Source organism: Rhamphochromis sp. 'chilingali', assembly GCF_963969265.1.
Source record: "Rhamphochromis sp. 'chilingali' genome assembly, chromosome: 8".
Lineage (NCBI taxonomy): Eukaryota > Metazoa > Chordata > Actinopteri > Cichliformes > Cichlidae > Rhamphochromis > Rhamphochromis sp. 'chilingali'.
The window spans coordinates 5,323,535-5,337,185 of record NC_137935.1 but is presented as its reverse complement, the minus strand read 5'-3'; the positions used below and the strand labels follow the sequence as shown (position 1 = coordinate 5,337,185).

The 13,651-nt window shown below is 41.7% G+C and overlaps 1 protein-coding gene across 5 annotated transcripts in view; it reads left to right on the top strand.

The window, feature by feature from the left end:
- Positions 1-13,651, top strand: part of mark4b (MAP/microtubule affinity-regulating kinase 4b) — a 59,475-nt gene that overhangs the window by 43,356 nt on the left and 2,468 nt on the right. For 2 of the 5 annotated variants that reach the window (XM_080888574.1, XM_080888573.1), the window contains exons 8-17: positions 63-299; positions 745-864; positions 1,027-1,126; positions 1,458-1,567; positions 1,856-2,045; positions 2,142-2,362; positions 2,803-2,906; positions 6,951-7,229; positions 8,431-8,513; positions 12,633-12,677. In XM_080888574.1, the coding sequence (XP_080744700.1) occupies positions 63-299; positions 745-864; positions 1,027-1,126; positions 1,458-1,567; positions 1,856-2,045; positions 2,142-2,362; positions 2,803-2,906; positions 6,951-7,229; positions 8,431-8,513; positions 12,633-12,677 (1,489 nt within the window). The remainder of the gene's footprint in view (positions 1-62; positions 300-744; positions 865-1,026; positions 1,127-1,457; positions 1,568-1,855; positions 2,046-2,141; positions 2,363-2,802; positions 2,907-6,950; positions 7,230-8,430; positions 8,514-12,632; positions 12,678-13,651) is intronic. The other 3 variants (XM_080888572.1, XM_080888571.1, XM_080888575.1) reach the window with 2 other exon arrangements.

The following is a 13,651-nucleotide window of genomic DNA, read 5'->3' as shown; positions in this document are numbered from 1 at the left end:
TCTTGAGTTTATGAACCTTGTCTGTATTCAGAGTTTTCTGTTGTCTACCATGTTTGCTGCAGGCGGAGAACTTGCTTCTAGACGCCGACTCCAACATTAAAATAGCCGACTTTGGCTTCAGTAACGAGTTCATGACGGGTAATAAACTGGACACGTTCTGTGGCTCCCCGCCCTATGCTGCCCCGGAGCTCTTCCAGGGGAAGAAGTATGACGGTCCAGAGGTGGACATCTGGAGCCTGGGGGTAATTCTGTACACGCTTGTCAGCGGGTCCCTGCCCTTTGACGGACAGAACCTAAAGGTGGGTGACATCAGGCCAGGGTTTTTCAGATTGAAATGTCATTTGAGGTGGCTCAGAGCTTACAGCCTTATCTGTTTGATTTTTTTTCATTTATTTTTTATTTTTTGAGAATAATCCATCACGGAGATGTTTTTGTGCATTAATTTAGATACAGTCACGTGCCTCTGAAGCCCAGATTATAGGAGAAATTTAAACAGTTTCGCAAAAACTAACCTTGTAGTTTACATTTACAATGTTAACTAGTTTTAATTTGTCTGAAGTCATTATAAATAGCTCTTAATCTCAGTTCTCTCTACATTTAGCCCATTTACAGCTGCAGGATCACATAATGTACAATTCTGAAAAACAATAAACTTCCATTTAATTGTGTTATTGTTTTTTTTTGTTGATGTCTTAGTGCACCTGTAGTTTAAACTAATGGTGTCCGGATGTGTGTTGTGTTCAGGAGCTGAGAGAGCGTGTTTTGAGGGGGAAATATCGCGTGCCCTTCTACATGTCAACGGACTGCGAGGGAATCCTTCGCCGCTTCCTGGTCCTCAACCCCACCAAGCGCTGCTCGCTGGAGGTGAAGACAGGTTTATTGCACATTTAGTGGAATAAATCCAAGGCGCATACACAGAAAATATCCAAAAAGAAAATATAAATGTCAGATTTGTGATGTTTTTTTTAAATCAAACATGGCAGTTTTAAGCTTTCTGTGTTTTCTCTCATTTTCTTTCATGACTAGCAAATAATGAAAGACAAGTGGATTAATATTGGCCATGATGGCGATGAGCTGAAGCCTCACATGGAGCCTGTGGAAGACTTTAACGATACCGGCCGCATTGGTGAGAAATATCTTAATCACTAATGTTTTCTTAATAATTTAACATTAAATGATATCTTTTCATGAGGTTACTGAAATGAAGGGTTAAAGAAATATTCAGTAAGGTCCTATAGGCAGAGTTTTTATCCCTAAACCTTTGGAGGCATTCCTCTTTATTCAGTGGGAGGTTAAGATAAAAAATAATAGTGGGTGCCTTGATGTTCAAAAGTGGAATACTATAGGCTAAGCCTCTTAAGTAAAATGTCAGTACAATGTTACCATTTAGCACCATAATTTTAAACTGTCCAGAACGTTTCGTTGTACAGAAGTTCTGAAGTATTTTTTTGTTTTAGATGTGATGATTGGGATGGGATTCACCAGAGAAGAGATCAGAGATGCGCTGGCCAATCGAAAATACAATGAGCTCACTGCCACATACCTGCTGCTGGGACGCAAGACGGAGGTAAATCGTTTCCTTTGCTCCTGACCTTACGATGAAGCTGTTAATAAGCTGTCATGGTTAATACTTAGATATTATGCTTACATAGCAGTAAAACAGGGTTGAGAAGATAGTTTTGGTGCCATCGCTTCCTAATTTGTTTACAGTTGTGATGTGCTACAGTCATGACACCCAGACTAATTAAGACTGACATATGAACTGGCCTCCGTTGCTCTCGGTTGATGAAGATCAATGATCGAGTCCAGTTGTAATTTTATATCGTTTGTGTGTCTGTGCATGTCTGTATCTCAGACGGAGGTCACTGACTCTCGGTCTAGCAGCACTTTAAGTCTGGCTCGAATCCGGCCCGGCGGCATCACCAACGGAACAAGCAAGCACTCCACTTCTTCTTGCTCCTCGGGTGCACAGTCTTCCTCTTCTGGCCATAAGGCACAGCGCAGTGCCTCCACGTACCACCGCCAGAGACGACACTCTGATTTCTGTAAGGCAAACTACTGATGACTTTTATTTGTTTCTATTCATCTTGAGACTTTGAATCTGCATAAATTTAGCTCACTGAGAACCTTTGCTCTGTTAGGCGGTCCAGCTGTTCCAGGATCAACACACCCAAAACGAAGTCCCAGCGGCGTAGCTGAAGGGGCGGGGCTTAGAGAGGAGCGGCTGTCGATACGCAAGCCAAGCACCAACACTGTTGGCTCCCGTAGCATCCCCACCCCCTCCAGTCCCATGGTTAGCTCTGCTCACAACCCAAATAAATCTGAGATACCTGACCGGCGTAAGGAGGTTAACTCAACCACGGTAAGCCCAAAAGGTTTATGTGCGGGTGGGAGGAACCGTCTAGTGAATCTAATCTGTCACTTTTTAACCCCCTTATCAATACAACAGATGGCAGAGCCCTAACACCCCACCTAATCCAATTACCTCAGATTACAGCCCTTTAAGGCTACGTTAAAATAAATATAATGGGAACCAAAAATAAAATATCCTCCACAGACTGGAGACAATCAGAGAAGTAAAACTATTACATGTTTTGAGATAAATCATCAAATTAGAAATTAATCATGAGAAATGAAGAGCATAGTTTGCATGCAAAGGGTTGAAGACTGCAGTCAGAATAATCTGAGATTAACTCTTTAATGTTCTCCACGGCAGATACAGGCAGAGCTCAGAGGTCAATCCAGGGCAATCTTTGTTTTCACATAATCTCACATAATTTACAGGCTTTTCTTCTCCTCCAGAATAACATCCCTGCTAGTGCTATGACTCGAAGGAACACGTATGTGTGCACAGACCGATCCAACTCTGATAGACACGCCCTGCTACAAAACGGCAAGGAAAACAGGTGAGAGTTGCAAATGTGTATATGAAGTATAAAATCCACCCAGCAGGTACTAATGAGATCTTTCAAAAAGCAGACAATTTGTTTCTTCGCTATTTCCCTAGAGGCCTCTTCTGAAATCATTTTAAACTGAAAGGGGGCAGATTAGCTTTATTTGCGTGAATTTGGACCACATTCAGTAGCATTCATGTATATCAATATATTTATTAGTAGAACACAGCCCGATAAATCGCCCGCACTTCAAACCTCAGATCAGAATTTTGTTTAAATATGATAAAAATCTCTGGCTTCCATTTACACACTGTTAGGTCTGGATAGCTACACCCTCACCTCAGTTCAGACAGCTCTAAATTACACCCATTTTGTCCCTGAAGAGCCTTAAAGGCAGTGAGTTAAGTATAGAATTGAAGCTCAGGCTGGTGATTAAATGGCTGGTTTCGCCGGCACATTGCATCTTCACATTGCATCTATTTTAACTATTTTCAACACTTTGGGAAATGCGTTTGTATTAATTGCAAGTACAGTGGAACATGTCACTGTGATAAGTTTTGTAAAGACCGGTTTGACTGGTACAGCTTGTCCCCTTTTAGCACAAAGCTTAGCATGTTTCACACACACATTTTGTCTCTTCAAGACAGGATGAAGGGCTTAACACTGCACATCAGTGGCTTTGTCTTTGTTCTGTGTGCAGCTCTGTGTACCCAGTGTGAACTGTCTGTTGTTACGACAGATGGTTGTCTCCTTGTCGGTCTCTGAGCATGGCAGTCAACGTCCCCTCTCTTGCTGTGTCTGTCTCACTCTACTTCACTCTCTCTCTCTTTTCCTGTGGTCACTGTCTCACTTTCAGTCTGTCTGCCCTGTTTTCTGCGCCTCTGTCTCTTTATCACGCTTTAATTTTGTCTCTCAGAGGGAGAGCCTGAAGGTTTCTGTCTGCTGTCTGACCTCCAGTAAAAACAAATTTGCACACACGGGGCAGTTAGGGGTAGGCCAGGCGAAGGGTGTATCAAGTGCATACAAGTTTTCAGATCTTAGTCAATCAAATCAGTGCACAAAAAATGAATGAAGTGTTTGTGCAAATCATTTTTGATAGGAGGGGGTATCATATGATGGCGACAAAGAAGTAGTGAATGTTGGTATGAAAAAAATGCCAACAGTGTGACATCAGTAAACTGCACAAACGTGTCTACCTACCATCATGCTTTTCAAAATAGATACGAGGAAGAGGGTTAAAAAACAAAAAACATCAACTGGTGATTTGGATGAAACGCTGAATCACTGCTGTTCAGGAGACGCTTACTCTCCTGTGAGCAGAGAAGATGACACACCCCACACTGTTCGATTTAGGCATTGCACCGAGGCAGCATCCTCTGCTGTAGCTCACTGTTATGATTTAACAGGATAAATGTCTGCTCTAAACAAAGGAAGGTTGAGGAGAAGAGAAAGCAGAGGGGGGAGGAAGAAACGGGAGAGGAGGTGAACAGGAGGGAGCAGCAGGATGAAGTGAGGACTGGCGTTGCACCAACATAACCCTCCATTTGCCTCAGAGGCCTTGTCAATGTGATGCCATGCCAGAGTGGTTGATGGGAAAATCACGTGCATGGAAGAACAAACACACGCACAAATTGTACATGAAAACTGTCTAACCTGTAGTCCTAAAAGATCAGAATAAAAGCCCAAAACACTGCGCATGTTCGGTACTTGAATTTACGTGACTGTTCGTTTGTTGATTGCCTACATCAGGTCCTCCGCTGAGCTCAAACTATGTGTGAAGAAGCTGTTTTCACAAATGCGCTGCAGCCCTGAACATTTCAAGGCCTCACCTCACAGAAGTGCACGTGAGAGCACAAATATCTGATGCAGTCAGATCGAATATTAGCTGATTTCTAACCTGCCAGCAACCTAGGACATCGGATTCTGGGGATTGATGTGTGAGCAGGGCGGGTAATAGCTGAGTGCATTTACTGCTAGCAAGTGGGCATCATGTGTCCTGCCTCCTGCACGCTCTACCAGGGCAACTCCCTTACCTAAAGCACACAAAGTATTTGCAGTAATGACAAAGCATTAGGCGGGTCATTTCCTGGGGCGTGCTACATGTGAGAAAGGGAAGCTGTGTCCCGGATTCCTCAGACACTGTCCAAAGTTCATGTTTGAGGTCAGCTTGTGATAAGACTGGAAGATAAGGGACTTCATTATCAGGACATAATGCAGATGCTCTTTGGTATATGAAAAGAGCAATGGGTCAGCTGTAATAATCCATGTATACATTAAAAACAGAAATCAGAGGAGTTCCTCAAACTCTGGGATGTCAAACTTATTTTACATTTTACATTTTACAGCCCATTTTTATCTTAAATGGGTCAGACCAATAAAACTCCCCTATCTGTCAATGTAAACAACCTTAATTACACGTTTAATCCTCAAAATATCTCAATATAGGAGGGAACATTTTCAACAGTATGCCTCAGGTTTGTTTTTGTTTTTTTTAATGGTGACCCCTATTATAAAAAAACTGAAATGTCTGTGACCGATTAAGATATCTGTAAACCTTTAATTGTTTAACTAATTCTTAATTACGTTGGTATTATACCAATGGCCAGAGGGGAGGTCTTCATCAGTAGGAAAACTATTAAAACCTCAGAAAAAGTTTATTTTCCAGAGCGATCCACTGGGTGGGATAGGAGTCTTTGCCAAGCCCATTCTGGTCCCCGGGCCTTAAGTTTGACATCTCTGCTTTAACTAATCAAGCACTGACATTAGTTTGAGGCACTGGTGAAACTTGTGTACAAAACCACACACAGCTACAGAACAGAAAATTTATTTTTTTCAACCATCCCCCGTCCCGCTGTCCTCTGCTCTCTCCAGCCCCCATGTGCCCCCTGAGGTGAGTCTCAGTAGGCAGCCAGTTCACATTGACGCTAAACGATTTTGCTCTGCAACGGCTGCGCTTCAGCTTAACCCATCTAATGGCTCTGTCCCACTTGAACCCTGTGTGTGGGTGTTATCTAGAGCGTTATGAAAAGCAGCCTCAGGCCACCAGCCAGCCTGAGAGTCAGGGGTGGAGAGGTGTGTGTGTGTGTATGTGGTTTATGTGCGTAGGTGCATAAATGTGTGACAGGAGAGGGGAACTGGACATGAGGTAGTGGGGCATGCAGGCGCTCACAAGAGAGAGAATATTTTGGGTTAATTTTCAGGTTAGAAAACAACCTGTGTGAAATGTATGACAGCTAGCTCTGCTGGTCTTTCTGTCTTTTACTTTTAGACTTTATTTCAGACTTTTCATTTTTCTTGAAAAGTCTGAAATAAAGTCTGTTTGCGAACAGCTCATTATAATTTCACCTGTTGACGTCTTTGATTTGAATTGTAAAATCAAACCGGACAAATAATTATTTTTAAATTGTTAGGTTGTTAAATATACTCAAGGATAATTCACCTTTTATCAGCCAGCCAGTTATCAGTGTCCATAGATTTTGTTTAATACTGCAAACTAATGATGGAGCTTGTCTTTAACCCCAGTTTAAGCCATGAAGAAACCCAGTTACGTAATGATTGATTAAGTGTTTTTAAATGCACTTGGCATGTTAAATCCAACTTAAAGCCATAAGTCTGCTAATAATCTGCACTTGATGTCAAAAAATCCAAATGAAAGATGAAAAATACTTATTTTGCTATCGAGTGTTTTCTGCCACCGATTCATTCGAGCCTTTGTTTGTCACAAACACATCAGTGAGTCACATCACTGCTCGAGGTGGCGTGTTTTTTCAGTGAAGATGGGTCACACTGGTCTATTTGGGGTCTGAAAGTGAAGTGAAAATGCGCAGTTTTGCGATTGTTGCCTAACACTGGCTCAAACAGCCTACGCTGCAATTATAATGTGAATGTAACTTCTCTGGTTTGATTCTGTTTATGTTGAACGCGCTTCCTTCCAGATGTTTGGAAAAGCCGTAATCAAATATGTATAAATGGTTTGGTGCTTGTATGGTTCCTGAACAGTTGCACTTGTTCTAATAGTCTAACTTGCAACTTCTCCACCCTCACCCACCTCTCCAGTTCCACATCCCACCGCCTCCCCCCTGCCTCCCCCTCTACCCACAGCATTGCAGGTGCCTCTGGGACCTCCTCCTCATCCTCCACGCCTTCCTCCCGTCTGTCCCGGGGATCCACAGTGAGGAGCACTTTTCACGGAGGGCAGATTAGAGACCGCCGGCCTCCCTCTCACGCTCCTCCAGCGTCTCCTACGCTGTCCCACGATGCCAGCCCACTGCCCCATGCCAGGACCCGGGGTACGACCAACCTGCTCAGCAAAATCACCTCCAAGCTGACTCGCAGGTAAGAGGAGAAGCTAGATGTTTGAATGTCAAGTCTTACTGTTTTTGAAAGCTTTAAGTAACAAAGAAACAGGGAGTGGACGGGGCTAACTGGTAGAAACACAGTGGCTTGTTAATAAATCTGCACGTATTTTTGTTAAATGTTTAGTAATACTGCTAATCGTTGTGGTAAAGTGACAGTACAGGCCTGTCTGATTATGAGCTTACAACTAGACAGTGTAGTTCTGCACATGAAGATCATTTCGATAACCTTGCTGCCTGTCACGTCTCCTTAACCAGTACTAACCTACCAGCCTTCCTTCTCTAATAATTCAGCTTTACAGGCTTCAGAACTTGTCCTCCGGAGTGTCAGACCTGGGTCTAATAGTGTTCAAATATTGTTCGCCAATTTAATTTTCTCACATTCAAGATTCTCAGTCTTTTTTTTTCGCCACATCCACATCTTCATGGAAATATCCACCCACTGCTAACCACAGATTCAAACATCACAGAATACTAAAGTTACCGTTTACTGCACTAATTCATGTTTAGTTATTTAGATTTGACTGTGGGGGCTGTGTAATGTTCCAAGTGTGTACATCTTACTACACTACAAGACAAAATATGAATTACTCTGTCCTGAAGAAGTAAAGCTGTCTGCATGTAACAGTAAACCAACAGTAAACACACACATCCACACAATCCTGCGACATCGATGGACAGTATATGAAGACCAGTTTAAATTTATAAAAATTCGATTTTATTCAGCATGGTTACCTCCTTTTTTCAGTTCCTCCCATGAACTGTATTCCTGAGGCACCTCCGCCTTACTGCACCTTAGTGGCAATTAAAGCTAAAAAGGTAAATGATAACCTATCTGACCCAGGTCTGCGCGCTAGGTGGACACACTGTATGTCTTTCACGGTTGTTCTTGGCTGCTTATTGTTGCTTTATCTGTTTGTTTGTTTGATTCTTTAACCACTTTGGCTTTTTCTTGCCAGTCACCTTCCAGTCTTCTATCCTTCTTTTCTTGAACTACAGTACCTGATGTTGAATTCTTCACCTCTTCTACCTGTGCTTCTTACTGTCACTCTGTGTTGTCTACCCCTTCACTTGCTTTTTCTTCCACTCACATCTCTCTTTCAAAAACTTTCAATTTTCCATTTTTTTCCATTCCTCTCATCCTCTCTTCACCTCCTTCTCTTCTTCCTCTCTCCTCCTAGGGTCACTCTTGACCCTTCTAAACGTCAGAGCTCAAACAAGTCCATGTCGGGCTGCACCCTCCCGCAGGGAACAAAAACAGTTAGTAAGTCTTCCTTTCCCATGTTTTCTGGCTGCTTCTGTCCATCTGACTGTCTGTCTGCCTGCCAGTGCTCAGTCATCCCCTCTACCCCTCATTCACTGTTGCAGTCTGTTGCAGGTCAGAGTTTAGTTATATGAAGTTTTATCTGAGGCAAAGCTACTCTAAAGGTAGTAATTAATATAAATAAGTCAACTGTCTCAGTCAAATATTTCCACTAAAATTTATATTTTAGCTTCATGGTGGTAAAATCAAAATTTTGATTTTTTTTTTTTAAGTGAAGAATAGTTGATAAAGGAAATAACATAAGCAGGTCTTAAAAAAATCTTAGATGGCCTTTGAAGTACTATCCAAAGACATGTATGCAAAACGTCCGGCCCCACCAGTGGATTCAAACCCAGAACCAGTTTGCAGGATACGTGTGAGAGAAAATATGAAAAAGCCTAATATGCAGTTGGAATTTGGGTATAAAGCATATTTGTCTTGTATATCTTGGCTGTTAAAATACACAATATGCTTATAGACTAAACGCGGGGTTCTTGTGAGCATTGAGTGTGCATGTGAAATGCTGCCTTTCTTTATGTTGGTCAGCACTATTTGATCTGCAGCATCGACATAACTGCTCAAAAGTTCTTCGATTTATTAAAGACATTTTTATTTTTGTAAAATCTCTTTATTATTTATTATTTTCATTACATCCATCTTCTTATCTGGATCAAGTCCGATCAAATCTTTTACTTAAATAAATGAGTACTCAAAACATAATAGTGCATAACTTTGGGCTACGTTGTGTTTTCTGGTTATTCATTGTGCATTCATACATAAAACGGATAAAAACAGTTGTTGCTGCATTAAAAGGTTTTTTAAAAGTCCCACGCTTAACTTGCTTACCATGCAGAAATTTGTTGTGATACATCTTCTCCTTTTATGTTACTTGATGTGCTTATTCACCCATGCTCGGTCACTGTTTGTACACACTCGGTTTTATGTTTCCATTAACTGACGTAAAAGGTTATAAAAATCCAGGATTCAAACTTCCCTTTAGAAAGTTGAAATGCAGTAAGACTAAACTCTGCAGATGTGTGACTTAAAGTTGTGGCCAAGTCCACTGATGAAATGTTTGATGGTTGCTTCTTCCAGTAGAGCAGCTTTATCTCAAAACCAGCGTGTTTGTGTTTCTAAAACTCTGATCAGCTGCTGTCTGCTTTAGTGTCTCTTTGTCACTCCTCCCATCTCCAGTGGCTCAGCTTTAGGCTGTAGCACTCACTACAGGCTGTAAACAGCACAGCACCATTACCTGCTTCTAGCAAAGCACTTAAAAGCAACAAAAATGTGAATTATTTCTATTTTAAATGTATGTTTAAGTTTTCCTTTTTACTGTAGTATGGCTTTAAATGTTACCATCAGGTAGGATGCTAGGTCTTTTAGCTATTATAGCTAGAAATCACTACTCACAAACAAGCGCATGGACAACACGCACACTCTTGTTCATGCAGAGTGTAGAATAAACAACACTATGGAGATGTGTGTGTATGTTTGTGCGTTCCCTGGAGTATGAGTTTATTGCAGATCAACTGCACTACTTTGAGTCACAAAATCAACACCATATGTTTGTCCATGCTGTTAACAAATCATCAGTCGTGCAGCAGCAGGGCTTTGGATTCTCAGAGAAAGCAGAGAAACCAGGACAGAAAGGAAGGGGAGTGTATTTTATACACGAAAGACACAGGGGGTGAAGGAAGAAGAGCTGAGATGAAGACAGGCAGGTTCTATCCCTCTGAAAAGTGTGAAATATGGTGCGTTCCTGAATGGGTTTTAGCAGCAACGTATGTCAAAAATATCACTTTTATCCACTTCTAGATAACTGTCTTGATTTTTTCTTCACATCTAATGTTATAAAATATTATTTCAAGTGTTTAAAAAGATATTTTTGACATCAGTCCACAGCTAAGGATTCTTTCTAGAGCAAACAAACTGAGGAAAGGTCTGAAGGGTTTTTCAGGTTGGTATTAGACTAGAAGGCTGTGCACAGGATGCACAGGACGTTTTAATTTAGACTAAGGCAATGTGGAGATTGCTGTAATGGTATACAAGGTGTCAGAAAGCTAATGGATCATGCTGTAACTGTTGACAATTAATGCGATACAACAAATATGTTGAACCGTGACTGTAAATGTACCCAGCGTGCGTCTTAGCGCTCCGCAGGAGAAGAGGCTTGTAAGAAGCATCTGGGCCTGCTACAGTCATCCTAACCGACTGACCCAGCATCACTGCCGTCTTAAACCAGGATTAGTTATATAACCACAGTTTATCTGTGTCTTAAACTGGGATTGCGCGCAGCTCTCCCTCACGATACCAGCAGATTGTTCTGTTACACTGCCGCAAATTGTCTGTCTGTCTCTCGTCCCAGTTTCGGTCTTTTTTTCCTCTCCCTTTTTGCGTCCTTGTCCTCTTCTTTTTGTTCTGCTTCTCTCTCCCCCACACAATCTGTTTTTTTGCAGTTTACATACTTTAGCGTTTGCACACAGTCACTGACTCACAGCAGAGTCTGGTCAGTCTGCCACTCCACACTCGTTGCTCACAAAACACTTGAATTCCTTCATGAGGATGCGATGCTCCTTGTTTTGGAGGAGCAGGAGTGTTATTCTCGTTCTTTACACAGACAAGATGTCAAGGTCATAATCTTTATAGAGCACCTCAAAACTCTTCAATTATAATGGTCAAGTTTAGTGTTCTTAAACCTAAAGAATTCCCCTCGAGATATTTGCTCAATAATTACTTGGATAACTTTTTCCCGTAAAGGTGTATCCCAGTGGTTATTCCTGGGGATTAGGACAGATCGCTCTCTACTTTTTATTTTGTGTGACGCAGTCAAAACATTGAACTACGCAATCTAAACATTTGTTTAGCCCTGATTAAAACCTCTGCACCACAACAGCTCCTTAGTCAGAGCAACGGTCATCTTAGTTCATATTAGGTTTCATTTTTCAAACTTAATCTGTCAGTGAAAACTCACTGCTGGCTCCTTCAAAGTCACCCCCATTTCCAGGAATAGAGATCAGGTTGCCATGCTGGCGGGAAGGAAGCCATCAGTCAAGTGCGTGAATAGCAACAGTGGCCCCCGGTGGACACAGATGGGATCTGTATTAACCAGCCCGTCTGTGTGAGTGTAATTGTAGCAAATCATGTGGTCCTGGAGACGGCACAAACTACAGGAGAGAGCAGACAGAAAATCAATGACATGCAGCTATTAAAGAGGGTGGAGGAGAAGAAGAAGTGCTCAGTGCATCATGGGAACTAACTAACTATAAGCTTCATCAAAGAGGAAAGTTTGAATCCTAATCTTAAAATTAGAAAGGGCTTGGTCTCCTGAATCCGAACTACAGATGAAGGCTCTATGTCATAGTGTCCTATATCTACTAACCGGAAGACCGGTGGTTCAATCCCTGGCTCCTCTAGTCTGAATGTCCTCAGCGAGACGCCGAACCACAAATTGCTGCTGATGCATCCATCAGCGTGAGAGTGTGGGTATCATATAAAAAAAGAGCGTTCACAGAATAGAGCACTGTCTGAATGTGTGGTCTGCATGAGTGTGCGTGAATGGATGCATACGACCGCTCGCAGTGCAGTAGGAGTAGAAAATGGCAGTCTATTTGTCCAGTATAAGCTAAAACAAAAGTCGTGAAATGCAGTCGTAAAGCCTGTGAAAAAGCTGTCAGTACAAATGTATCTCATGAGTACCCTGCTGGCATCTTGTAACTCACTAATTTGTGCTTCTACCAGCATTAAAGTCTGCGTTTGCGTGAGTCGTGTAACACAAACTATGTGTTGAGACCTGGTCTGCTGCCATAAATTCACCCCCTCGGCATTTGTTCATCCTTCTCACTCGTTTTGTCGATTTTTGTGGTTTCACATCCATCCAGTGTTTCAGTGCAGTGAGTGCAGGTCGGTGATCCATCTGTGATTTGAAGATCATGTTCTGTGTCGTGTTTAGTGGATTGGTCCATTAGCTGTGCTGCTGATTGACAGGAAATGGGGGTGGGGGGTGTAGAAGGGGAGGGGTTGTGTGAGAAAGCGGTTGGCCGATTGATTTCTAACAGATAAATTTTTTTTTTTCTTCTTGAGGGTCACAGACGAACCTGAGAGAATCAGCAGATCTCCGGTCACAAGGTGAGTAAACATGTTTTAACCAGTACAGGAAATAAAGTTCCAACAGAGGCTATTTTTCACACGGAAACATGTCGAAGCACGCTGGAGGCAGAAAGACACATCGTGCACACTCACTGAATTCAGGGTTCAGTTAGCAGAGCCATGTTTTCACCAATCACAGGTTCACATGTGATGCAGGTTTGCAGCAGTAACCCTCGATACCCTACAAAGTGTTTTTTTTCCCCTTATGCAGCCGAAACAGGTCATGAATAATGAAACGCATCAGGCTATTTATAAGAAAGCTCAGCAGTGTGAGTGCCTCTGTCACATTTGTCGCCAAAGGTCAACGCTTGTGAACTGTTACAGATAAAAGGTGCTTCGCTGCATTTGTTAAGGCTTTAGTTACCAATTATTTTTCAAATTCAAATTATTAATTAAGGAAATTATCCCATCCATGTAGTGTAGATTAAGGAGAGAATCTTAGGCTTTACTGTTAGGTATAGATTAAGTTACTCAGCACTATAAAGAATAATTGAAATTTGGTTTGTTTTTTTCAGTGTATTGTATAATGACCTGCTCTATTCCCTCTCTACAGTCTCTATAATGTGCTATAGCACATCTAGATCATCTTAAAGTCTTTGTCAAGTTTAAAGGCAAATACAAAACTTGATACATCATGTAAAGTCTCTTCCTTGCAAGCATCTTAAATAAAAAATAAAAAGACGTATGTAAACCTCTGTATCAGAAATGTGACCTGCTATAAATGGCTGTTACTGCTGTCTATTCTTTTCTTCATTTATTTGTTACTGAGAGGCTACAGAGATGAAATCACACTCATGCTGTTTCATATTATTTATATGAGACATACTTTAACAGAAATCATGGCCAGCATACAGCACACAGAGATATTTTTCACCTCTGGATGAAATTCAAAAATATTTTTGTCAGTAATCAAAAGCCACATGAGACCACTGAATCATAGCTCAGAGGTCGCA